The 25,802-nt window shown below is 48.0% G+C and overlaps 3 protein-coding genes across 4 annotated transcripts; all 3 read left to right on the top strand.

The window, feature by feature from the left end:
• Positions 1 to 693: 693 nt before the first annotated feature.
• LOC135394653 (uncharacterized) lies at positions 694 to 9,419 on the top strand. Of its 2 annotated transcripts, none has more exons than XM_064625501.1 (2): positions 694 to 817; positions 2,305 to 9,419. In XM_064625501.1, exon 2 carries the CDS (start codon positions 2,312 to 2,314, stop codon positions 8,801 to 8,803), a length of 6,492 nt encoding a protein of 2,163 aa, XP_064481571.1. In that variant the 5' UTR covers positions 694 to 817; positions 2,305 to 2,311; the 3' UTR covers positions 8,804 to 9,419. The 2 variants fall into 2 exon arrangements, with proteins under 2 accessions (XP_064481571.1, XP_064481570.1); XM_064625500.1 differs by having other exon boundaries at positions 694 to 946.
• A 12,848-nt stretch (positions 9,420 to 22,267) lies between these two features.
• On the top strand, positions 22,268 to 24,019 carry LOC135395916 (uncharacterized). The gene has a single exon (XM_064627002.1). It carries the CDS (start codon positions 22,268 to 22,270, stop codon positions 24,017 to 24,019), a length of 1,752 nt encoding a protein of 583 aa, XP_064483072.1.
• A 104-nt stretch (positions 24,020 to 24,123) lies between these two features.
• Positions 24,124 to 25,566, top strand: LOC135395915 (uncharacterized). Its single transcript, XM_064627001.1, has one exon. It carries the CDS (start codon positions 24,124 to 24,126, stop codon positions 25,564 to 25,566), a length of 1,443 nt encoding a protein of 480 aa, XP_064483071.1.
• The last annotated feature ends 236 nt before the right edge of the window (positions 25,567 to 25,802 follow it).

Raw genomic sequence — 25,802 nt, 5'->3', positions numbered from 1 at the left:
GGAGTCAAATACCAGCAACTGAATCTGAATGTTGACACCACAAACAGGAGCAGCAGGCGCTTTCCACGCGATACGGTGATATAGAAACAAGGGAAAGGGTGCAGGCTAGCTGGTATAGATCCATGAAGAAGACCGAGAGACACGGACACAGAAGACGACACACCTGCGTGTGTCCTCTTCTGTGTCCGTGTCTCTCGGTCTTCTTCATGGATACGGTGATATTCCCGCCCGGAAGTCACTTGGGGACAGGAAAACACGATCTGGCGTTACTGCGTTGCTCGGCGACGTGCACATGGTTGTGGGTTGTAGACTCTGAACAGGGCTGTGCCACGCCAACTATTCCGAAACCCTCTCCAGCAGGCTGCTCGCCACCTAGCGGACCCCAGCAGAAGCACTCAATGAATGATAGTAACAGCCGTAACAGCAGACGACAGGTATATTTCGCGCTAACCCGAAACTGCCGCAACTTCCCTTCGTGTGCGATGGAGTGTCCCGGCTTACAGAACTCAAACAGCAACAGAACTGCTAAATTTCGCGGTGCAAAACTACTGCGGAGAAGAATATTCAATGTCGGGAAGAGGAAAAATATACTATCAAAGGAGCGGCGTGAACGAAAACAACGAAGACAGCAGGAAACCACGCGCGAGTTATGTTATTTGGACAATTTTTGAAGCGTGTCTCGTGGAAGAAGGCATGAAGCAGGGCGATTTGTTCATCGGTTCATCGGCAATCATTCTTTTCTGCGCCATCTTGAAGACGACGCGAGCGCCTCTATAGGTAGCTGGAGAGGCAACGTGGGAAAATCAAGTCAACTGACGTAAGTCGAAGTGGTCAAAGTCCAAGCGGTCCAGTCTAAGTTCGATCAAGTTGCTTTCGTGTATTCACCACGCATGGTGCCTAGTAAACTTGTCGCTGCACACATATGATTACTATTTACACAAGTCAGGTGAGATCACAATGTTTGAAGTACTTTGCTTTGCAACCTTGTTTTGCACATGCACGTGCATGGACTGGACTGGAGTGGCAATAAGTGTGGTGTAGTGTAGTTTACGGCTTTAAAAAGTTCGTGAACCCGTTTACAAGTGAAATAATACATGGAAGAGAAAGAGCCTTACGTACGGAATTTAAAAAAAAAAATATGTATCACGGAAAACTGTGCTATAACTTTTCTTGTGCGCATTTGTGTAGTTAGGCAGACACTGCACCAAGCAAATGGTGAAGGGGTCTCATGTAAAGTGACTGTAGGCATTGCAAAGAACCAGTGGCCTAGCGTGAGGGGGCCGTAGGGGCGGTCACCCCGAGCCCAAGATTTCTTTTTTTTTTTTTTTTTTGAGGCGCAAATTGACAGAGAGAAAATAAAGTTGGAAATAAAAACAGTAAAGCTGTTTATCACTTAAGAATAATCTCAATTCTTTAACGTTGGGCGCTGTTGGAACGATCTTCTAGGCGCCCCAAAGTGAAGCTAACTGAAGCGCAAATTCCATGTATTGGGGGGTCTGCTGGATGGAGGGAGGCGGTTCTGATGCATTCCTGTTACGTGTCTTGTTTGGGGGCACGATACTTGCTTAGCCCCCAGGCGCTGGGAATCCACGCGGGACGTGAACCCACCTCGGGGTCTGGGCCCTCCCCTAGTTCATGAGGGCAGCCACAGCGCCTGGTTTTAGACGGCAGCATGTCTTAAGCAGCCAGGTGCACGGTCACTGTCTGATCATCTTTGAACATTGAGAGCAGATGGAGGCTAAACGATGTTAGTGGGCTATCGAGGAGACTTTTTAGTCATCATTCATATTCTGTTCTTGGGTGTAGCAAAGGGAGTCCTAATAAAGGCTCATAAAGTGGATCAAGTGCTGTCCCTTATCGCAGGGTCAAAAGCTGTGAGTAGCCTGTATAGGCTTGTGCTGTGCCTGCGGGCCAGCCCATCCCATGTCATTCCCTACCTTGCCTCCAAGGTTTCGCTGCTCAGCACATTGTTAATTTTTCAGGGCATTTTTTTCAGTTGGATTGGAACTAGTTTTTGGATTGGAAACTGGTTTTTAACTGTAGGACCCCCATCTGTATATTCACTATGTATTTTTCTTTGATCAACAGTGAACTCTATTTGATTGATTGGTCGATTGATTTTGCAGTGATTAAACATTATTCATCAACAATATTTCTTAATATTTTACTTATTTAATTTTAATTATTTCTTAACATTCATAAAAATATTTTACGTGGCAGGCAGCACTGTGAATTAAGCAGAGTTTCGGGCAGTCCTAAATGACAGTTGCTCGCCCCTTTAATGTGTTCTTTCTCTGCCCACAGCTGATAGATGTCTGCTGCCAGCGAACGTGGCCGTGGTCGCGGCAGTGGCAGACATAGGGTGGCATACGCCTCTGATCAGCAACGCTCTGCCGGGGATGATGCAGCATCACTTCAGCACCAGCAAATCGGGCCAGGACGGCGGAGGAGACGGGCGCACAGAGGCCGAGCTCAAAACCAACCTAGTATTCCTTCTGCTTCCAATGCCACATTGCTCTTCAGCTATCAACATGCTCAGCAAGGAGATGGCCCTGCACCGTCCATCCTAGATGCCACAGTTGAACAGACTCAAGTGCAAGGATCGGCCTGCCGAAGCCGGGGCCCTCTTCATCGAAATCAAGAAGAGGATATTGAAGGAAATGGAGGTTCAGGAGCAAGTAAGAGGGATACCTCTGCAGGTGCAATACCAAAAACCGTTCGCTCATGGAGATTGGAAGCATCAACTTTGGGACAAGACACTTTGGAGCCCGGAAGACTGAACAACACTGAACGAACAACTCCCCTTCTGCCTACCTACGAGCAACTAATTCTCCGTACTGCAGACTCTGATGGCATAGGTATGCACAGCGGGCCATTGAGAGCATTTAATGAACATCTGAGGTCGTGCCTCACTGGAGCAACAGCATCCATCGGTTTCTTCTGCTTGAAAGAGCGGAGGCTCGTACCAGGTCGCGGCCTTGGCTGGGCACTAGAACCGCAGCCGCAGGTCTCCAGTGGGAGAGTAATACTCTTAAAAGACACCGAAAAGAGGCAGATCTATTACGGGGAAGTGGTCAGGCACAACAAGGAAGTGCTCGCTGTTTTGTATAATTCTGAGCTTGCCATGAACTGTGCCAGTAAGTTGGAGGGTGCAGATGCTGGGATGAGTGCTTCTTTTTTCTGGGCGTTAACCACAGCCCTTAGCGAGCAGCCCGTGAGAGCACACTTCGATATTTTGAGTGGGTATACAGCTGCTGTTCCAGCATCTTCAATATTTTCGCACCAAATACCACTCCACTTTGAAAGCCTCGGACATTCGGGATGTTACTGGCCAGACGATGTAAATACACTGGACGAACGGCAGTATGGTGCCCTTCGTTCTGCCATTACGAATGCCATAACCACGGTGCATGCACCGCCTGGAAGTGGAGCTACTCGTCTTGCATCCTGCATTGTGCGAATGCTTTTGGACAACTTACCTGTCTGGTATGGAAAAAAGCAGCCGGCATTGATTGTCACAGAAGACGTCTCTCCCTTCAGTGCTTGCGTCTCTGGCTTGCAAGTCTTCACGCTTGGTAAACATCTCGTTGTGGTTCAGCATCCTAACTCTGTAAGGGAAACCGCAACGGCTACTCCTGATGTTGTTCATGCGAAACGTAAAGTTGACGAAGCTCTCGCAAGAGTTGTCAACATTGCGTCTGTCCTTATGGCCTCAGAACTTCGCGTCCTGCATCAGGATGAATTGAAGGACTTCACAAGATCATTTTCTGACAGGTTGGGGCAAGAGAGAAATTATGTACGGGATTGGCTCTTCTATGGGATGATCCCTGAAGAAGTCGAGCATGTTGCTAATGCTGAAGCGATGAATTACGATGCAGAATGTAAACGCTACCAGGACGTTCTGAAACATGATGAAAACTCCAACAAGAAGTTTGGGAAACGGATGGTCCAAGGCAGAATGAAGTTCCAGCGAGGGCACTTCCTGCAGAATGTGTACATGAAAAACATTTACGTATGGAAGAAGCTTCGCAACACTCAAAATGAGTGTCTTCCTGATTTGGCGCACGTCAAGAGTATCTACTCCCTCGACGTTGTTGACAAGTGGATTCTGTACAACTTGTGGGTATCACGTTTCAGAAGTTCTAACCATCGTCAACTGTGCATGGCACAAGAGCAAGTCACCCGCGAAAGTCAAGTGTACAACAGGGTTTCAAAAGAATCTACCACAACTCAAGTCGTTGGCAAGCCAGTTGTTGTGGTAAGCCCCCATGCTGCTGTAGAGCACAGATTTTTACTACAGGCACTCTGCCCACGGATTCTGATGGTACTTGGAGCCCAACGAGTTGGAGACTTTCTGCTCCCAGGTATCATGTTTCCTAGCATCGAGCAAGCAGTGCTCATTGGAAACAACTTTGATGCAGCACAAGTGAATGGCTCTTTGTGGCACCGGGTTCATCATGGCGGTAGTACTACAGGGCACTATGAGCTGAACATGCAGTATGTATTGCCACAGAACATCTGCACAGTATTAAGTGCATGCACTGGTGAAAGGATGGTATCACGGATTACTACAAATTTGTCTTTAAGGGGTGTGAAGGAATACATAAGGATCTTCAACATAAAGCAAAGGGACACGGCCTTGTTAATGCTCGTTCAGCTTGCAGCTCACTTTGTAAGTCATGGATATGGAAACAGTAGTCTTGCCGTTCTAACCCTGGACTCCAGCAGAGACACTGTGCATCATGTGCAATCAGTCCTGGATGCTAGGGGTATCGATATTAGGGCGGCTTCCATCCGTTCATGGTACCCACGTTGTGCCGTGATAATTCTTATCTATGCTAGTGCAAAGTCTAGTGGAAAAATGTTTGCTGCTGCAATAAGTCGTAGTCTGTGCGCCGTTTATGCCTTCGGTGATGTCCCTCCTGAGGACGAAGAGTTCCAGAACATTGTGAACGCATCAAGGCACATCTCACTGGGTCCCCTGACCTTAGAATGCATCAGGCACCCAGGGAAGCCTGTCTTTATATCAAGCCCTCGAGACTTTACGACAAAGTCCAACGACAACGGCAGCTGCAGAGAACGATGCGGCAAACCACTACGTTGTGGTCACACGTGTCCTAATAAATGCCACGTGGGAGCACACACTGAGCGGTGCAAAGAACAAGTTAGTGTGACCCTTTCTTGTGGACACTCAGGAATGGTACGCTGCAGCGATGCAGCATTGTACGCTGCTGCTGACCCCTTGCGGCGTCTAAATAGCAGCCTACACCTTCCTCCATGTAATGTAATGGTTCGAGCGACTCTTCCAAACTGTGAACACCTTGCAGAGTTCCCTTGCTTTTCAAGGGACAGGGATCGCTTGACTTACCAATGCATAGAGCGTGTGTCCACTCTAAGCTGTGGGCATTCAGCTTCCATCCTTTGTCACGAGCAGAAAATATTTTTGTGTCAGCAGCGTGTTACCAAGACACTCCCTTGTGGCCATCGTGTTACCAGAACTTGTTGCAATACATCCATGTGTACATTGGAGGTAGAGAAAGAACTTCCCTGTGGCCACACCGTATTGCTTGAGTGCTGGATGGCAACTTCCAACTATTGGAAATCGAAGTCCTGTAACGTAAGAGTGCGCACTAAGCTTCCAGACTGTGAACACCACGTGGAATTTCCTTGCTCGTCCGTATCAACAGATCGCCTGAATTACCAGTGCAGAGAACTTGGCGCCACACTTGACTGTGGCCACAAGGCAGAGGTTGTTTGCTGCATGAGAAAAATGTTTCGCTGCCAAGAAATATTGGAGAAACGCATGCCCTGTGGGCACTTAGTTCGTCGAGGGTGCTCTTGGAGAGATTCGCCTTGCACGGAACGTGTTGAGAGGACACTTGCTTGCGGTCACTCATTGTGGGTGGATTGTAATACAGACATCAGAGGCGTCTTGCGCAGTGCAGTCGCAGAGAATGGCACCTGCAGAGAGCGATGTGGCAAACCACTACGTTGTGGTCACACGTGTCCTAATAAATGCCACGTGGGAGCACACACTGAGCGGTGCAAAGAACAAGTTAGTGTGACCCTTTCTTGTGGACACTCAGGAATGGTACGCTGCAGCGATGCAGCATTGTACGCTGCTGCTGACCCCTTGCGGCGTCTAAATAGCAGCCTACACCTTCCTCCATGTAATGTAATGGTTCGAGCGACTCTTCCAAACTGTGAACACCTTGCAGAGTTCCCTTGCTTTTCAAGGGACAGGGATCGCTTGACTTACCAATGCATAGAGCGTGTGTCCACTCTAAGCTGTGGGCATTCAGCTTCCATCCTTTGTCACGAGCAGAAAATATTTTTGTGTCAGCAGCGTGTTACCAAGACACTCCCTTGTGGCCATCGTGTTACCAGAACTTGTTGCAATACATCCATGTGTACATTGGAGGTAGAGAAAGAACTTCCCTGTGGCCACACCGTATTGCTTGAGTGCTGGATGGCAACTTCCAACTATTGGAAATCGAAGTCCTGTAACGTAAGAGTGCGCACTAAGCTTCCAGACTGTGAACACCACGTGGAATTTCCTTGCTCGTCCGTATCAACAGATCGCCTGAATTACCAGTGCAGAGAACTTGGCGCCACACTTGACTGTGGCCACAAGGCAGAGGTTGTTTGCTGCATGAGAAAAATGTTTCGCTGCCAAGAAATATTGGAGAAACGCATGCCCTGTGGGCACTTAGTTCGTCGAGGGTGCTCTTGGAGAGATTCGCCTTGCACGGAACGTGTTGAGAGGACACTTGCTTGCGGTCACTCATTGTGGGTGGATTGTAATACAGACATCAGAGGCGTCTTGCGCAGTGCAGTCGCAGAGAATGGCACCTGCAGAGAGCGATGTGGCAAGACACTACGTTGTGGTCACACGTGTCCTAATAGATGCCACACGGGAGCACACATTGAGCGGTGCAAAGAAGTTAGTGTCACCCTCTCTTGCGGACACTCAAGGATGGTGTGCTGCAGCGATGCAGCATTGTACGCTGCTGCCAACCCCTTGCGGCGTCTAAATAGCAGCCTACACCTTCCTCCATGTAATGTAATGGTTCGAGCGACTCTTCCAAACTGTGAACACCTTGCAGAGTTCCCTTGCTTTTCAAGGGACAGGGATCGCTTGACTTACCAATGCATAGAGTGTGTGTCCACTCTAAGCTGTGGGCATTCAGCTTCCATCCTTTGTCACGAGCAGAAAATATTTTTGTGTCAGCAGCGTGTTACCAAGACACTCCCTTGTGGCCATCGTGTTACCAGAACTTGTTGCAATACATCCATGTGTACATTGGAGGTAGAGAAAGAACTTCCCTGTGGCCACACCGTATTGCTTGAGTGCTGGATGGCAACTTCCAACTATTGGAAATCGAAGTCCTGTAACGTAAGAGTGCGCACTAAGCTTCCAGACTGTGAACACCACGTGGAATTTCCTTGCTCGTCCGTATCAACAGATCGCCTGAATTACCAGTGCAGAGAACTTGGCGCCACACTTGACTGTGGCCACAAGGCAGAGGTTGTTTGCTGCATGAGAAAAATGTTTCGCTGCCAAGAAATATTGGAGAAACGCATGCCCTGTGGGCACTTAGTTCGTCGAGGGTGCTCTTGGAGAGATTCGCCTTGCACGGAACGTGTTGAGAGGACACTTGCTTGCGGTCACTCATTGTGGGTGGATTGTAATACAGACATCAGAGGCGTCTTGCGCAGTGCAGTCGCAGAGAATGGCACCTGCAGAGAGCGATGTGGCAAGACACTACGTTGTGGTCACACGTGTCCTAATAGATGCCACACGGGAGCACACATTGAGCGGTGCAAAGAAGAAGTTAGTGTCACCCTCTCTTGCGGACACTCAAGGATGGTGTGCTGCAGCGATGCAGCATTGTACGCTGCTGCCGACCCCTTGCGGCGTCTAAAGAGGAGCCTACGCCTTCCTCCATGTAATGTAATGGTTCGAGCGACTCTTCCAAACTGTGAACACCATGCAGAGTTCCCTTGCTTTTCAAGGGACAGGGATCGCTTGACTTACCAATGCATAGAGCGTGTGTCCACTCTAAGCTGTGGGCATTCAGCTTCCATCCTTTGTCACGAGCAGAAAAGATTTTTGTGTCAGCAGCGTGTTACCAAGACACTCCCTTGTGGCCATCATGTTACCAGAACTTGTTGCGATACATCCATGTGTACATTGGAGGTAGAGAAAGAACTTCCCTGTGGCCACACCGTATTGCTTGAGTGCTGGATGGCAACTTCCAACTATTGGAAATCAAAGTCCTGTAACGTAAGAGTGCGCACTAAGCTTCCAGACTGTGAACACCACGTGGAATTTCCTTGCTCGTCCGTATCAACAGATCGCCTGAATTACCAGTGCAGAGAACTTGGCGCCACACTTGACTGTGGCCACAAGGCAGAGGTTGTTTGCTGCATGAGAAAAATGTTTCGCTGCCAAGAAATATTGGAGAAACGCATGCCCTGTGGGCACTTAGTTCGTCGAGGGTGCTCTTGGAGAGATTCGCCTTGCACGGAACGTGTTGAGAGGACACTTGCTTGCGGTCACTCATTGTGGGTGGATTGTAGTACAGACTTCAGAGACACCCTGTGCAGTGTGGTTGTCGCGGAACGTCTAGAATGTGGCCATACTGCTTCTAGGATGTGCTTGGACAGCAGCAGTTGCCAGATGCAGTGTTCGAATGTTGTTGCAAAGTGCGGACACCGGTGCACATTGCCCTGTGCACACAATCGGGTTCATCCACTACACGAATGCCAGAAATGCAAGGACAAATGTCTCATATCTTAATTTGGCTGCACACCTAAGTTGGAGTGTTCACATGGTGGTGGTCGTAGAAGCGGTACCCTCCTAGAAGCAGTACTCAGTTCTCGACGGGTTCTAGATGGGTAGAAAGTGCACAACCTGTGTGCAGTGCCTTTCTTTTTACACAATTGACTTGGAATTGATTTCAGCATTTTAATATGTTTGTTTTTACGCTTGGTCAGAATAAACTTTTGGAATGAATGAAGAATGAAAATTTGGATGCATAAACCTTCTGTGTCGCTGTTCTCACACTGCAAGCATATGTTGCATTACACGAAGGCGGCACAGGCTAGCTGTTGAAGTACGACGATGGAGGAAAACCTCAAGACACGGAACGGAGAAGAAGACTACGCAACACAAGCTGCACATCATGCCTGCTTTTCAGGCTGGAGCGTTGCGTGTGCTTAGAGCAGGAAAGGAGGCTTATAATGGTTAAATGTGGTTAAAGCGACTCTGATGAGAAATCGGAAATTTTTCTGTTAGCATCTATTTTGAAAGCATAATATATTGCTCCAAGCTGCACCCGAAATATTTCAGCTGTGCGTGGAAGCGCAGTTTGTCAAAGGACAGACTGAAAACCGGTTTCACCTTCTCTTCTCAACTCGTGTAATCAGTGCCTAAATCTTGCCGGTATGGTGGGCTTTCATTGATTTGAAGTCATCTCAGGGATTCATGTTCGTTGGACAATACCATAGCCTCTATGACAATACTCTGCACCGGAACTTTTGTTGATTGTTTGCAACTGTTTGCTACAATGCCACTTGGTATTCGTGAGGGAACGCTGGCGTCTACTACATTGGTTAAAGGGACGGTCTCGTACCCCCTGCCCCTTTCATAAAGTGTACCATTGGATTGTCCTTTGTTAAAAATTGAACACTGCTAATTTACCCAACAGAACACGCCACAGTTATTAAATAACCGAATTAAATTGATAAAGATTGCAGAGCATGCCGCGATCTGTGTTGGCAACAATAAGAACGGCCACGTCGCCCTGCGGGTAAGTCCGTGATAGGATACAGAAATCGTCTGCTTTTGCGCGCGCTAGTGCATCGGCGTGAGCAGACGACTTTCAGAAGTTACTGGGCACCGCGGCAACTCTCGTACATTTTCTTTCACTTCTCAGGTGAAAAACGCGCATTCTAAGTAGTGGCAAGCATGGTGGTTCAAAACAACTACGTTAAAGGTACTGTAAAGCAGTAGACAAGCATGATATGCCGGTGATGTGACTAGAGACTTTGTTGCTTCTAAATACCATATGCGGAACCATACGACCGACAACGCGCTATAAATATTTTTAATTTGCCATGAAAGATTCGGCGTAGTGGAGCGGTGCGACGCCTGGTGTCAAACAACCCCCTGTACAGCGGGCAACACTGAAAATTAGTATTACACACTATTACATCGGAACTTCGTTATTTTAGTAACCATATTATTAGTTTTCCTGTTTACCTATGCATTCTGAAACCCCTGTTAACAGTTTAACCTGTTAACCCCTGTTTTTGCGAAGTAACCCAGCGCTGGTCGCTGTTCGATGGAGGCTCTCCCTACTTCTCTGCTACGCCTGCGCGCTCCTTCTGTTCGCGGCCTCTTTCGAACGAACAAACTCTCTCTGTGAACCTCTGTGAACAAACAAGTCCCGACGCTGTCTGGCTTCTTGAACGTCTCACACACTTTCTTTCAACGGCTCAGCATTTCATTCCAGTTCGCTTATCCGTTTATCCTCAGATGTGGATCGTTGTGTGGATTGCAGGGGCGAATTTTATAGTGGATTGTGGTGGATTGTTATGTCGGGCCCAGTGTCATACGCATGCAATGTGGTTGCCGCCGTATGTGTCAGGAGTACGGATTCATTTCGAATACCTAGTACAGTGTTGCTCGTAGTCTTTAATTGTAATTTTCTAATTAAGAGGACATACCAGTCGGGCAGCAACTCCGATTCACGATTTTCCCGATTCTAGATGGCGCCACGCTCGTCCTTATCACGCTGTTCGCCACCGACTCAAATAATCCCCATTGTGCATGGTTGACCTCGCGAGTTTAAGGCGGCCCGCGCCCTCTGCGCTGTTTGTCGAGTGGTAAAGTGTCGGACTTTGCCACGAAAGGTCCGTAGTTCGATTCGAGACATTCACGTCTTTTTGCTTGTCTCCTATTGCTACATGAGTACTTTATTTTTATTTTTTTGTTCTTATATATTCATGCTACAATTATTGTTTTCACAAGTCACTACCGCCTGTACTGACTGATTATGGAATTTTTAGTTGCTCTTCGTATTGTTTTACTAGTGCATACTTACTGTATGCCGACGTACAAGTGTGATCGGATAGTACGGATGCCGGTATCTCGGAGGCTCTCAATTGGCTCAATCTACCAGCGGCTGTAAATTAGGCTATAAACATTGCCTACACACTGCGCTTACAATGCCAGTCTGGAAAATCTGCTCGAAACGGTATTCCTTTTTTTTTCTGCACTCGCTTACATAATAATAATAATAATAAATAATAATAATAATAATAATTTTACTCAAGAAAGCAAACTACAAATATAATAAAACAGGCCCGTCTAAGCGGAAAAGCTTGTGGCACTGGGCTGAAGCAGTCAGCGGCATACAGTTTGACAGTACATGAACATATAAAGGTACTACATCCCATGATAAAGTTGCCGTAGCGCTTTTTTTAGTTTGTACTTCGATTCCAAAGAAAAACGGTTACGCCCCATTTCGTCCAAACGTTTATTTCGTCCAAGTGCTCACAACGTCCAAATATTTAATTCGTCCGAAAAAAATCGGACGTACTGAACACTTGGACGAAATGAATAGGCGAGGAGAAACTTGCCCAGCGCGTCCAATACCCGTACCGTCCAATAGCCCGTTTCGTCCAAATGGGGGAATTCCCAAAGGCTCTGCTCCTTTCGGCAGGCGACTGCCTGGCTGCAGTCATGAAAGCACAGGCCATTTTGACGCTGGGTGAATGGCAGGTGACTGTATTCATGAAAGCAAATGGATTATCGATCAAACGGGGAATCACAGAAAACACAAACCCGTTCACAGGACCGCTGACCTACAGTGACCGTCCAGTTAACGATGTGTTGTTTTCTATAACTGTGTTCTCGCTACGTACCGCGTTTCCCAATGTCAGTGATCTTTCTTGGAAACATCTAGGGATCTGAAAGGAAACTTGGCGGCACTTTGCCTTTACGTAGACTACTTCGAGTAACAGTGGCTTACCAATGTTCATCTCTGGAATTATTTTGTGGATGAGGACGATCTCCGCACAAACAATCACGCCGAAGGACGCATAACTCGCTGCGCATGAAATTCAAGAGCCAACCCCCACATGATGTTTTCGAAGTTCCTCGTCGAATTTCAGTCAACCATACACCATGTAAGTACAACCAGGTAAGCAACAAATTCGAATAATGAGGGAACAACATCATTATAATTAATAGAATATAGCATATATACTTCCTCGCTTGCTCTCTTTGTATTCATGCTTCTTACCGCCATTTGCAGGCACGCATTCGGCAGCTGCTGAACGGGGCTTCGCCAAACAGTAGACGACGCAATTTCGCCGAGAACAACGCGGCGACACAAGAGGCTCGCTCTTCCTTCCCATGGGCGTACGGAAGATACAGCTCGGGTCAAATGATGTTGGAAAACAAAGCACCCTTCAGCGACCTAACAGAGCAGTTTGTTCACGTGATCAATGCATACCTGCAGCGCATGTTCCACTTGCTGAGCCATGCTAACTAATAAGTTAGGTGTTCAATTGAAAAAAAAAAAAAAAAAACGAATAAACGGAGCAGGCTGAGCGTTTCTTCTCGTTTTACTCGGTGTATAACATCTTTCAATGGGAATGTTTAAGTCTTACCTTCAACGTCAGTTGTTGGAATGAAAAAAAGAAAAATAGATAAACAGAGCAGGCTGCGCATTACTTGGTGTATGGCATAGCATCTTTCGGTGTGAATGTTTAAATCCTACCTTCAATCGAAAAACGAAGCAATTGTTCACTCGCCATTCGGAGATCCCTCTCCCTTTTCGGACGAAACAAGCGTTTGGACGGTACGGTTATTTGGACGGGTTGGGCAAGTTTCCCCCTTTGGTTCAGTTCGTCCAATGCCCACTACGTCCAATTTTTTTCGGACGTACTGAGTACTTGGACGTTGTGAGTACTTGGACGAAATAAACATTTGGACGAATCGGGGTGCTACCGTTATCATGCCCCTCTTGCGTTCGGCCGTCGAAAAGTCCTGCTGTCACTTTGGTTGTGAAAGTATTGGTTGCCAAGTGAGCCGTTTGCAGAGAGCTGGTTACGGCTATTGCCTGTATCGGAAGTTGTTAGATTTTGCTAATGGTTTCGCTCGTCCACGTGTTTCTCAGAAAGAAAAATTGCCGCGTGTTTGTATCCCGTACTATCATTCCGTATCACACAACATTTTGGCTGCCGCACGTAGATTTAACATTCAGGTTGTCTTCTCAAATGTATGTCGTCTCTCAAAACTTGCCCCTTTCCTCTCACAGAACCTCGGCTGTAGTGGGCGACGGACATCTCGGTGCAGGACAATTCGGTGCAGGACATCTCGGTGCGGACATCTCGGTGCAGGGGCATTTCGGTGCAAGACATCTCGGTGCACGGACATTTCGGTGCACGGACATTTCGGTGCACGGGCAACAGGGAAGAAAAAGACGAAGAGGGTGTTGGGGCTGTGTCGATAGCGCTGAAAGTGATAATTTGCGTGGTATCTCTAGCAAATAATTATTAATGCACCGGCAAACATACATTGCAAGCATAAAGACAATTATGCAGCAAGTTTTGCACATTCGTAAAATGTGCAAACGCGGATTCGATATTATGACGTCTAAAAGTACTAAAACAAAGACGAAGGACGACACACACAGGTACCGCTACCTGTGTATCTCGTCCTTCGTCTTGGTTTTAGCGCTTTTATCGGTCATATCTTAAAAACAGGCCCAGCTTAATGTTTTACGTCGATATCCTTGTTCATTTGAATATAGAGGGTGTCTTTAAAAAGTCTATTTAAACCGTGTCTTTAAAAACGACAAGATGCTCTGCATGAACAAAAGAGAGAGAGTGAGACGTTGGAGCGCTCTCTGGTACTTTTCGTGTCTTGCGCGTTTTCTTTCTTTTTTTTTTTTTGTAACCAAATGTAAAAGTCTACCTTTGGCGCACGTCGCTGGGAAACAATTGGGATGCCGGATTAATTACTCACTTTCGAATAAAAATTACTTGCAGATAAAAAGGAAAATACCACCCTGTATAGTAGCTACCATGTTGGTGCCACGAGGGTCTTTGGGGTTTATATGAATAAAAAGTTATCAGACGGAAATGAAAAACGAAATGAAACGTGTCTTCCCACTTCGCCTATCGCCATTTCGCCTCATGCTTATTACATTATTTGCCCATCTCCTGCCATGTTCCCTTACCCCGAATTGGTGGGGATCCAACGTCAAGGCTACGTCAGGCATTTCATATTCGCCTACTAAAACGTAACAAACGAAGAAGGTTGGTAGTTTTCCTTTTTTTTTAGTAAAGTGACGCAATATGAAATATACACACAGTGAATGCGATGGAAATCCGCTGTTGGGTCTGCACTAAACATGTGACGCAGTAACGACGTGAAACGACGACTAAACATGTGACGCATACACCGAAATGTCCGCGCACCGAAATGTCCGTGCAGCGGGATGTCCGCGCACCGAGATATCCGTGCACCGAAATATCCGCGCACCGAAATATCCGCGCACCGAGATGTCCGCGCACCGAGATGTCCGTGCACCGAGATGTCCGTGCACCGAGATGTCCGCGCACCGAGATGTCCGCACCGAATTGTCCCACACCGAATTGCCCTGCACCGAGATGTCCTAGACCCGCTGTAGTATTTCTCACAAAAATGCTTTCGTGACCTGTGCAAAAGATGTGGTGTATTGTATACCGCTTGGTTGGGGGTTTTGTTATGTAGGTCAGACTTGACGGTGTCTAAACACTCGGCTCAGCGAACACAAGAGAAATGCGGAGTCGTTGTCTGGGAATTCCGAACTTGTCGCCCATCTTAGACTTTGTAATAATTGTTCCCCGGCCTTCGACGAGACAAGTGTCCTAGATTCTGTTCGGGACCCTGTGGCCAGACTGTTAAAGGAGTACAAAGAGATTGTCACGAGGGGAAATTGTGTAAGTGTGGCGTCGGTTGCTCCCTCGCCACCAATTCGGAAGTTGTTGGGTACGTAGGTGTTGCTGTTATTAAAGGGTTTGCTGTGTTTCGAGAACGTGTCGTGTCGTCCCTCCTCTGTCCTTTTCTCGGGTTCCAAATTTTTTTCACCATGTACCAGCTGGCCTGCACCCTTGCCCTTTTACCATAAGCTCCATTGCCGGAACAGAGACTCGGCATTGAGCATAACATATCTCCTTACTTTTATGGGCACGTTCTCATGACACACACACAAACACAAAAATAAGAATGAAGAGCATGTCATCTGTTGAAATTATGTGTCCGTTGTCGCCTCCGACACATGACAGGACATTTTTTTTTTCTTCTTCTTCTTTTGGCAAATGTGGGCGCAGAGAATTTCAACACAAATAACAGCCATGCACTTATACACATATTGTGTATATACACAAACATAGTACGACACAAGCTCAAAATAGAGAGCAAAACTGTGAAGGATATTGGGTCGCTGATTTTCCATTCCTCTGCGAGAAGAGTGGTTACACCGATTAGACAAACTCACTTGATATTGGTTCAAAATATCTGAGAGGCATGTAATCTCTGAAATTTACACAGCATAACACAGAATACCGGAAGTAATCATACGAGTGGTTACCTTAGACCAAGCTCGCCAAGCTTTCTTTGAAGACACTGGCCGAAGTGGAAAAGACAGCCTTTTGTTGTCGACTGTGGGAAGACTGAATGAAATGCGCGCATGGCGGCTTGCTCAAAATCAAAGTGACCGATGGAAGCTGTGAATGATGGATCGCGGCAAATAAATCACTTACATATATCGTGCGTGAGAGCAAGCAAAATAAGACAAATGACATTTTGCTCAAGTGCTACCGAAAGATTAGTCCGGTAGCACAGGGCATAGATAAAGCATAATTTTATTAGCAGGGAATGTTCTGACATAGTCTCCTATAAGTGCATACATACCTCCTCTCGAGTGCGTCCTTAACAGCCTGGAAGAAAGCTGCATATGTCGTTGCAGCTTTATCAGGCAGAAGTCCCACCACGAGTGGAACGGCTTCGCCGAAACCGTGAACCGTTCACGAAACCGTGAACAGAATAGAGTTGAGCGAACATCGCCGGTTTGTAGGAGAAGGTCCCATCACACACCCAGTGGTGGGAAGCGTGTAACATGTCCAGGTCCAGATCCGATGAAATGGCCAAAAAGGGTGGAACCGAACGCTGCAGTATCATGTACGATCCTGGTGCTCCCGACCGCGAGTCCTCCCACGTCTTCGTGAGCCCCTCCCACGTGTCCGCAGGATCTCCAGTTCCATGGAGAACAGGGTACCGTCGAACGGACCGAGCTGTCAGAAGCAGAGAGATTATAAGAAGAAAATAATTAGTCAACGGCACGGGGAGCGTCTACCATCTACTATACAGTGTGTCCAGAGATAACCTGACCAGACTGTCTTACGAATAAAGCGATAAACGAAAACCTGCTACGATCTTTGTGGTGTTTAAGTTAGAAACAGGTGCAACTCGTGGTGTAGCACCTGTCTCTAACTCAAGTACCACAATGATCGCCTCAGGCTTCCGTTTACCGCTCTAATTGTAAAACGGTCTGGTCAGGTTACCTTGGGAGACATTGTATTGGAATCCTGTAATACGTGTAACCCCCCCCCCCCCCCCCCCAATTATAGGGACCAGAAAGGCTAACAATAACGTTTCGCCACAACCGCGGGCCCTAAATTTCTACTGCAGCTCGCTGCAGGACTAACGACCATCCGGGGTAGAGTGCCCAAGCAGGCGCACAGCCCATCCACTCACCCACCCGGCGGCCTTTCGTCGATGTTAACCGAACAAGGCCGTCCACCAAATAACACTGAAGATAGCAGCTCACATACCGGAACACGGGAAGATGCCTTTCGATGTCTGCACGTCTATCGCGTGGGACATCTGCGTGCTGGTCAACAATTTTTTGCAGAAGAACATTGTAGGCTTCCCGTGGCTTGTTGACCGTTCCCTGGAATATCTCCTCCCTGGTGGCTCTTTCGAAGTGGTTCGCCGATACCTGGAACATATGCGCATGTATAGATGGGATACGTCAAACACTATACAAGAAAACAATTTAGGTGCAATACAACAACGGGGCCATGATGGTGTAAAATAGTTATCTGAAGAAATAGATACCAACCTTTGGTTCAGCCTGGGACTCTGGACTGCAGATGTGATGACAATCTTCTGGGCTACCGTAGCCAACGCCGGCTTTGACTTTGAGGCGGGGAATTGCGGATCCCTGGACGTGCTCGCGTTCCTTTCGGTAACGGCATCCGCCGCACACATAGTATGCTGTACGTTCGCCATCTCGTGCAGTGTAGTTCGAGTGGAATACGTACGCGTACATCGCGCGTTCATTTGCATGGCTGCGAACTAGCAAAAGCGGCTTCCCTCTCGAGGTCTTCGACCATTGGTACCCCTGGAGCTCTGCCATCGAGTCAGAATCGACCCCACCTGAGTACAGTCTAGCACGGACCGCGCAAAGTAGATGTTTTAAGTACGTGGTTGGCGGACCAGGAAAATGACCTGTATGACCAAGTCCAAGCCTAATTCTTTAGGAACACGCCGTTTGTGAAAAGGACGTTGATCTTTTTGCACACGGTACTAAGGTCGATGCACACTGGAAACAGCAACTCAAGGCAAGTTTCCTTTCAGATCCTTAGATATTTCCAGGAAAGATAACTGACATTGGGAAACGCGGTACTCAGCGAGAACAAAGATATAGAAAACAACACATTGTTAACTGGACGGTCACTGTAGGTCAGCGGTCCTGTGAACGGGTTTGTGTTTTCTGTGATTCCCCGTTTGACCGATAATCCGTTTGCTTTCATGAATACAGTCACCTGCCGTTCATCCAGTGTCAAAATGGAACACCGTGGAGGCGAACTGACAATTCCTGTGCTTTCATGAATGCAGCCATGCAGTCGCCTGCCGAAAGCAGCAGGGCTTTTGGGCATTCCCTCATTTGGACGAAATGAGCTATTGGACGGTACGAGTATTGGACGCGCTGGGCAAGTTTGTAGTCGCCTGTTCATTTCGTCCAAGTGTCCAGTACGTCCATTTTTTTCGGACGAATTAAATATTTGGACGTTGTGAGTACTTGGACGAAATAAACGTTTGGACGAAATGGGGCGTAACCCATGATAACACCTGACTTGATCAGCTTTGAGTGAGAACTATTGGCGGGTAATAAGGGTTTCGCTTCCGCCTTCCCGTAGGACCAGCAAAGGCCCGGGGTTGAGCGTAAGCACAGGTCAAGGAACTGCAGTTTTTGATTCGACATGTCCTCCTGCGAGAACACCAGTTCGGGGGCGGCAGACTTTATCACAGAAACTAAGTGGGTAACAAGATCCTTCTGCGTGGACAGCACCAAAATATCATCAACATACCTTTTAACAATGATACAGTCAGAAGAAAACGGTTTCAAAGCTAGGCAGACAGCAGCATCAAGAACATTGAGGTAAATTTCTGAGAGAGCCGGCGCGACAGCAGACCCAATGCACACACCCCGAGATTGCACAAACAATTGATCATTGAAGGACATAGCCGTAGAGCCAAGATACAATTCCAGGAGACGTAAAAAGTCACTGACAGGCACACCCACCGCCGTCTGAAAACGAATCAATTGGTCTTCAATAACGTGACGGACGCGATTTAGCAACATACCAATGTTTAAGGAGTAATACAAGTCTTTTATGTCTAGTGAAACCACCTCACAAAACTTTCCATGAAAGCCCCCGAGTGATGGAAGCAGCTCAGAGGAACTCTTCAAAGACAGACTGCTTATGGTGCTCAAGGGTTCGACGGCGTCCGAGCTTGGCTGCGCAGGTGTGCCGCACTCAGTGTGCTTCCGCCGGAACTTGTGGAGCCACACTGGAGATTTTCTCTGAAGCCAACGAGACCACGGTTGGAAGACCCCAGGATTGAAGCGGCCCTTTGCCTTTACGTAGACTACTTCGAGCGGCAGTGGCTTCCCAACGTTCATCTCTGGAATTATTTTGCGGATGAGGACGATCTCCGCACAAACAATCACGCCGAAGGGTGGCATAACTCGCTGCGCATGAAATTCAAAAGCCAACCCCACATGACGCTTTCGAAGTTCCTCGTCGAATTTCAGTCAAGCATACACAATGCTAACAAGGTAAGATCTGCCAACAGATCTTACAACTTTTCGCATTGGTGCAATTGTAAGCAACAAATTCGCATAATCAGGGAACTACATTCTCCGAATTATAGTTATAGTGTAATTAATAGAATATAGCATATATACTTCATCGCTTGCTTTCTTTGTATTTATGCTTCTTACCGCCACTTGCAGGTACGCATTCGGCAGCTGCTGAACGGGGCTTCGCCAAACAGGAGACGACGCAATTTCGTGGAGAACAACGCGGCGATACAAGAGGCTGCGCTTCCTTCTCATGGGCGTACGGAAGATACAGCTCAGGGGAAATGATGCTCGAGGCACCCTTCAGAGACGTAACAGAGCAGTTTGCTCATGTCATCAATACATACCTGCAGCGCATGTCCCACTTGCTGGGCCATGCTAACTAATAAATTAGTTGTTCAAATGAAAAAATAAATAAATAAACGGAGCAGGCTGAGAATTTGTTTTTCCTTTCACTCGGTGTATAGCATCTTTCAGTGGGAATCTTTAAATCTTACCTTCAACTAATAAGTCAGTTGTTGTAATGAGAATAATTTTTAAGTAATAATAATTAAACAGAGCAGGTATTTGTTTTTCGTTTTACTCGGTGTATGGCATGGCATCTTTCGGTGGAAATGTTAAATCCTACCTTCAATCGTAAACGAAGCAATTGTTCACTCGTATTCGGGGATCCCCCTCCCTTTTCGGACGAAACAAGCGTTTGGACGATACGGATATTTGGACGGGTTGGGCAAGTTTTCCCCCTTCTGATTCAGTTCGTCCAATGCGCACCACGTCCAATTTTTTTCGGACGTACTGTATACTTGGACGTTGTGAGTACTTGGACGAAATAAACATTTGGGCGAATCGGGGTGCTACCTGCATTTCCTGTGCTGACGGTGAACACATATGTGAGCCGCTCGATGGCGGTGCTTTAGTGAAGTTGTCAAATGATGGCACCCAGGGTGATCATAGTGACAGTGAAGATAACTAGCAGGATTGTTCTGAAGCTGTGACAGCTCGCTTAGCGTGGAATCACATCTACAGTTCGAGGACCAGGCGGACGAGTCAAGTTCCAAACTTCGATCGTCTCTTCCGTAGAGGATAAATACAGCCTAATGTATGGTGCAGAGCACAACGAACTGTTTTCACAAATAAACGTAATCTAGTGCATTTCCTGTCGCGATTCAGCCCATTTCTCTTCAGCGCACCTTGCACCTCGATTTATGAACGATTTTTCGACAAACGAAGGCTGTTCGTAAATCGAGGGTTGACGGTTCCGTGACATTTCATCGAACGCCGATTCATCGAATCGCTTTTATTTCAGAGAAGGCGCCAGAACCTGGGGGGTACCACAAGACGGTTTTAGTATAGCACGCTATACCACCTCGCATATATCGTGTTGCTCAAACGCTAACCATACGCATAGTACAGTTCCTACGCTGTACTAAAACGCACTATCGTCGCGTAACTCAATGGCTTCAAAATTTTCCAGGCTGATGACATGTTACGAGAAGTCAACCTGGTGGGACATTTAGGTTTTCTTACTAAAGCAGTCTCAATATGTAGACCAGAAAAGTTACGACAGCTATAGGCGTTCTGTGTTGTGCTTGCATAGCTAACGCGGGCCATTTATTTAAAACGTCAGTGCTTAAAATGGTGTGCAATAGCACGCAAAAACTCGTTCGAGTTCATTTCACGACGATTTCTGTGTAAGGCTCCAAGTTTTTAATTTGTGATCCTGATAGACCGCTTCTGTGGGGGTGGCTGCTGGCTGCGCAGCGTTGCTTGTGTCCGTGCCAACCGTGCCAACCGTGTCTTCCAACTTGTGTTCCGTGCTGATCTCCTCGTCCGGTATGGCTGTTCGGCACGGGGAACTTCAGTTCCCGTCGACGAGCCAGGCACAAACAAACGTTCTTCAGGTCAACGGTTTGTTGCATTGCAGACTTATTGTTTGCGGGCCCCGCCCTCCAGACAACCTTCTTGTTGTAGTGATAGATTGTGTCACCTTGGTCTCTACATTGTGGAACGATACGTCATACGTGGCACACTAGCCTGACATGTAGAAGAGACAAACAGAAGAGTACAAGCTAACTGTTGCTACATTTTCACCATACATTTCCCGGAAAGTTTGGGGGAAGGCAAGTTTCGTCAACTTTTGTGTTTTTGTCCCTTGTGCCTTCCACAAAAGCTCGGGAACATGTATGCCAATAATGGCAAAGTAATGATAAGTAAAGTCATTACTTTTGCGTAGTAATTGTATTGTAATTTCGTTACATTTCAGTTGCAGTAATGAATAATGTAATTTAATTAAATTGTAACTGGAGTAATGAGTAATGTAATATAATTACATTTTACAAGTAATTCACCCAGGTATGCAACAGAGTGATAGTAGAAAAAGTGACAGTTCCTGAAATTGGGAGACGGAAAGTGCCATCCCCAGCGAAAGTCGGACGCGGTAAGCCATGCCTGTGTTATCTCTTTCTGCGTTGCTGGTGTGGGCTGGGTTTCCAACCTCCTGGCGTCGGAATGACAATGACTGCGCTGAAACATTTGTCGCACGCTAGCTCCGTAGAGCATGATGTTCGGCTATTTTTGTGATGGGATAGGCCCTGAATATCCATGTAAATTATCATTAATTTGAATAAATTAGACACGTTCTTCACATTGGTGGGGTAAAAAGGTGACCTTTACTCGGCAAATTTCCGACTTCAGTTCGCAAAAATTTACATAATTAAACTAACGTTACACGACATTCACATCAGGAGGTGGCAAAAACCTAGTAAGAACAAATGCCGTTGACCGCATGATTACAGGTGGTGTAGTTTTTTTATTATAATTCAATGACACGTGTAAAGGAAGATGAGTCACCGCTGGCTTCGTGACCTCGCGCCTTGCATCCCCCACCGACATAACCTTTTCGTTTTGGCAATAAACCCGAACGGTTCCTTCGGTACGGACGTCTTGGCTTCACTTCTTGCTATATTTGGTGCCGAAACCCGGGAGCCCCGGACTACAGACGACCAAGGAGCGTTGACAAGACTTGGAAGGAGGGACCGTACCGAAACTGGACAATGGCGAATCTCGAGCACCTGAAGAAGCTTCGAACGTCAGCACGATCTTCGGTTACTCGCACTATCACCGAACTGAAGACTCTTCTGACTACGACGCCTTTGCCTCGCGATCAACTACGAGATAAACTAGGCTTCCTGGATGAGAAGTTTTCAGCCCTTAGCCAGCAAGACCAGTTGGTTCAGAATCTCATCACAGACGAACTTGTGGAAAGTGAGTGCGAGGCCTGCGACCGCTATCTGGAATCGGTCATAGCAATCAGGTTTCAAGTCCGCGCTGCGCTGGGCACTTTGACCTCGACGCAAGTGTCGCCCGCTACAGGTGATGCCCCATCATTGCCGACAGTCCAACGTCTCGCATCCCCTACAGATGGTATTACCCTGCCGAAGCTGAAGATCGACACCTTCAACGGAGACCTGTCTAAATGGCAGGGTTTCTGGGACCAATTCCGGGCAACAGTTCACGATAACCAGCGTCTGACTGACGTCAACAGGTTGAAATATCTTGTCTCCCTCGTTACCGGACCAGCAGCTCGTGCCATTGAAGGCCTTACGATCCTCGACGGGAATTACGCGACTGCAGTTGAGATCCTTAAGAAGCGGTTTGGAAAGAGCGAGCTTCTGGTGACCGAACACATGGGATCGCTCTTTGATCTCAAGCCGGTGACGTCTATTAGCGATGTCAAGGGTTTGCGTGAGCTGCACGAGACGGTTACAGTCAGAATAAGGAACCTGAAGAGCCTCGGAGTCACGCTGAGCCAGTACGCGATTGCCGTTCGTGAGGCTGTCCTGCGGAAGATCCCCAAGGAACTCGAATTGGAATACTATAAACAGAAGGATGAAGAGTCGACTGTTGACACACTGACATCTCTTCTGGACTTCCTTGAGACTGAGATTGAGTGCCGCGAGCGAGTTCGACGTTCAGCGGAGGACGTTCCGCTTCCGAAACGCAGGGCACCCTTAACACCTTCTGCATTGTCACTTACGGCCAATGCAACGGACTCTTCATGCATCTTATGCAAGTCCTCCCAGCATCTTCTCGAAGGCTGTGACAGAGGGCTGAGCCCAGATGAAATCAGAAATACCCTACGTCGCGAAGGTTGCTGTTTCCTCTGTGGAAAGAAGGGCCACCGCTCCAAGGACTGCCGTGTCTGCTGGAAGCTCCGATGTGGACGCTGTCACAGGCGACATCTCACTCAGCTATGCCTGGGCTCGTCGAGGACTGAACAGCCTGCCGCCTCCAATCCCTCTTCTGCGCTTGCCGCCACTACCTCCACCGAAAACGTTGTGACGTCCTTGTCGTCATCAACTATTTTTTCATCTCCACGCTCTGATGTACTGCTGCAAACTGCTAAGGTGTGGCTCGAAGGAAGCAACGGCCGGAGGATCCTAGCCAGAATCCTTCTCGACGGTGGCAGCCAGCGTAGTTTCATCCGTCAAGAAGTATCGACGAAGATCGGGTGCAACATGATCAGAACCGAAAATTTGAGGGTCCATACTCTTGGCAACGTCTCTTCGCGCCGCAATAAGTACCGTTGCGTTCAAGTGCTTTTACGGAGCCAGTTCTCCTCCTCGAGTATCGTGATCGAAGCAGTGGAGTACGACGACATCTGCTCGGACAGCTTACCGTCCTTGAATTCGACAGCGGCACAGCATGTGAAAAGCATGGGTCTCCAGCTTGCCGACGAGCCCTCAGCTCCTACCGAAATCTCCCTGCTACTTGGATCCGACTTTTACTGGAAAGCACCGGCGTAACAGTCCGGTTGTCCGAGTACCTGGTAGCAGCAGAGACGCTCTTCGGGTGGACAGTTCAAGGCGCAAGTCGAGACGGCAGCATCCGCAGTCGAAACGTCGAGGTGATGCGGGTAGGGGTGCTATCCGAAGATACTGCGAGTATCGACTCTCAGCTACAGGCGTTCTGGGAACTAGAACATTTAGGCATTACTGACCCCTATCCATCTGACCTCGACACCGATTCCGTTCTGCAGGATTTTTGGGCCACCACAAAGCTGGTTGACGGTCGTTACGTTGTACGCCTACCTTGGAAATCGGAAAGGCAACCAGCCTTAGGAGACAATAAGGCGTTAGCGGTTCAACGACTTGAGGCTACTACAAGGAAACTACGACGAGATCCAGCACTGATGGAAGAGTATGATTCTACCATTCGGCAATACCTTAATCTCGATCACGCTGAGCGTGTTTCTGCGCCTGAGTCAGTGTCTGGACCTCTGTATCACATGCCGCACCATGCAGTCATACGAAGAGACCGCGAGACTACAAAGGTCCGTATTGTATTTGATGCGTCGTCGAAGTCCCCTGGTTGCATCTCCCTCAACGAGGCCTCACACGCTGGACCAAACCTGAACCCCGACGTCCTACAACTGTTGCTACAGTTTCGCACGTACGAAGTGGCTCTAACGGCGGATGTAGAGAAGGCATTCCTTCAAATTCAACTGGACCCATCCGACCGTGACTGTCTGCGATTCTTGTGGTATGCCGCTCCTCCTAAGACGGGTGAACCTTTGCCACCGGTTGAGACTTGGCGGATGACACGGGTTCCCTTCGGAGCGAAATCGAGCCCCTTCCTCCTTGCAGCGACTATACGTCATCATCTAAAGTCAGCAGAGACATCGTACCCGCAGACAGCTCCCTTGCTGTCAAACCACTTTTATGTGGACGATCTCGTTGTCGGCGTCGCCACCGTCCAGGAGGCGCTCACTCTTTACCACGAATCACAAGCAATATTTCGTGACGCTGGCATGAAGCTGGTGAAATGGACTACCAACCGCTCGGAGCTTCAGGGAACTTTCGAGGCCGATGGAACTGCAAGCCCATCCGCTACGTCACAGAGGAAGGTTCTTGGACTCGGTTGGGACATCAGCACCGATGAAATCCCGTACTCCCTGAAATCCATCACTGAGTTCCTCGAGAGTAACTTGAACACCGGCACTAAGCGCTATGTGCTTCAAGCCGTTGCGCGTATCTATGATCCCTTCGGCTACGTGACGCCATACGTTGTCACGGCCAAGATTCTGCTACAACGTATTTGGCTGGCAAAGCTGAACTGGGACGACCGGCTACCAGAAGATCTCATGAGCACGTGGTCTACGTGGTGCAGGCAGGTACCCCTACTGGCTCGCGTTTCCCTACCGCGGAGGTTAACTGCTCTCAACATTTCTGAAGCCTCCTGCTCGTTGCACTTTGGGAAAAGTGGACGAAAGAATATATCCTTTCCTTGCGATCGGCCAACATCTGCAAGCCTGTCCAGTCACGCAGTGTTAAGGTCGGTGGCCTGGTGCTGATATCCGCTGAGCAGAGACCACGAATATCTTGGCCTCTAGGGCGAGTCAGCCAGGTCAGGGTCAGCCTAGACGGAAGGATACGGTCGTGCGAAGTGACCCTGCCAGGAGGACGGACACTCAACAGGCCGGTCCAGCTTCTCTACAGACTGGAAGCAGACAGCTGACCACCTTTTCGGGCGGCGGAGTGTAAAGGAAGATGAGTCACCGCTGGCTTCGTGACCTCGCGCCTTGCATCC

This window comes from Ornithodoros turicata, chromosome 5, assembly GCF_037126465.1.
Source record: "Ornithodoros turicata isolate Travis chromosome 5, ASM3712646v1, whole genome shotgun sequence".
NCBI lineage: Eukaryota > Metazoa > Arthropoda > Arachnida > Ixodida > Argasidae > Ornithodoros > Ornithodoros turicata.
The sequence above is the reverse complement of the archived record's forward strand: the minus strand, read 5'-3'. Positions and strand labels throughout refer to the sequence as shown.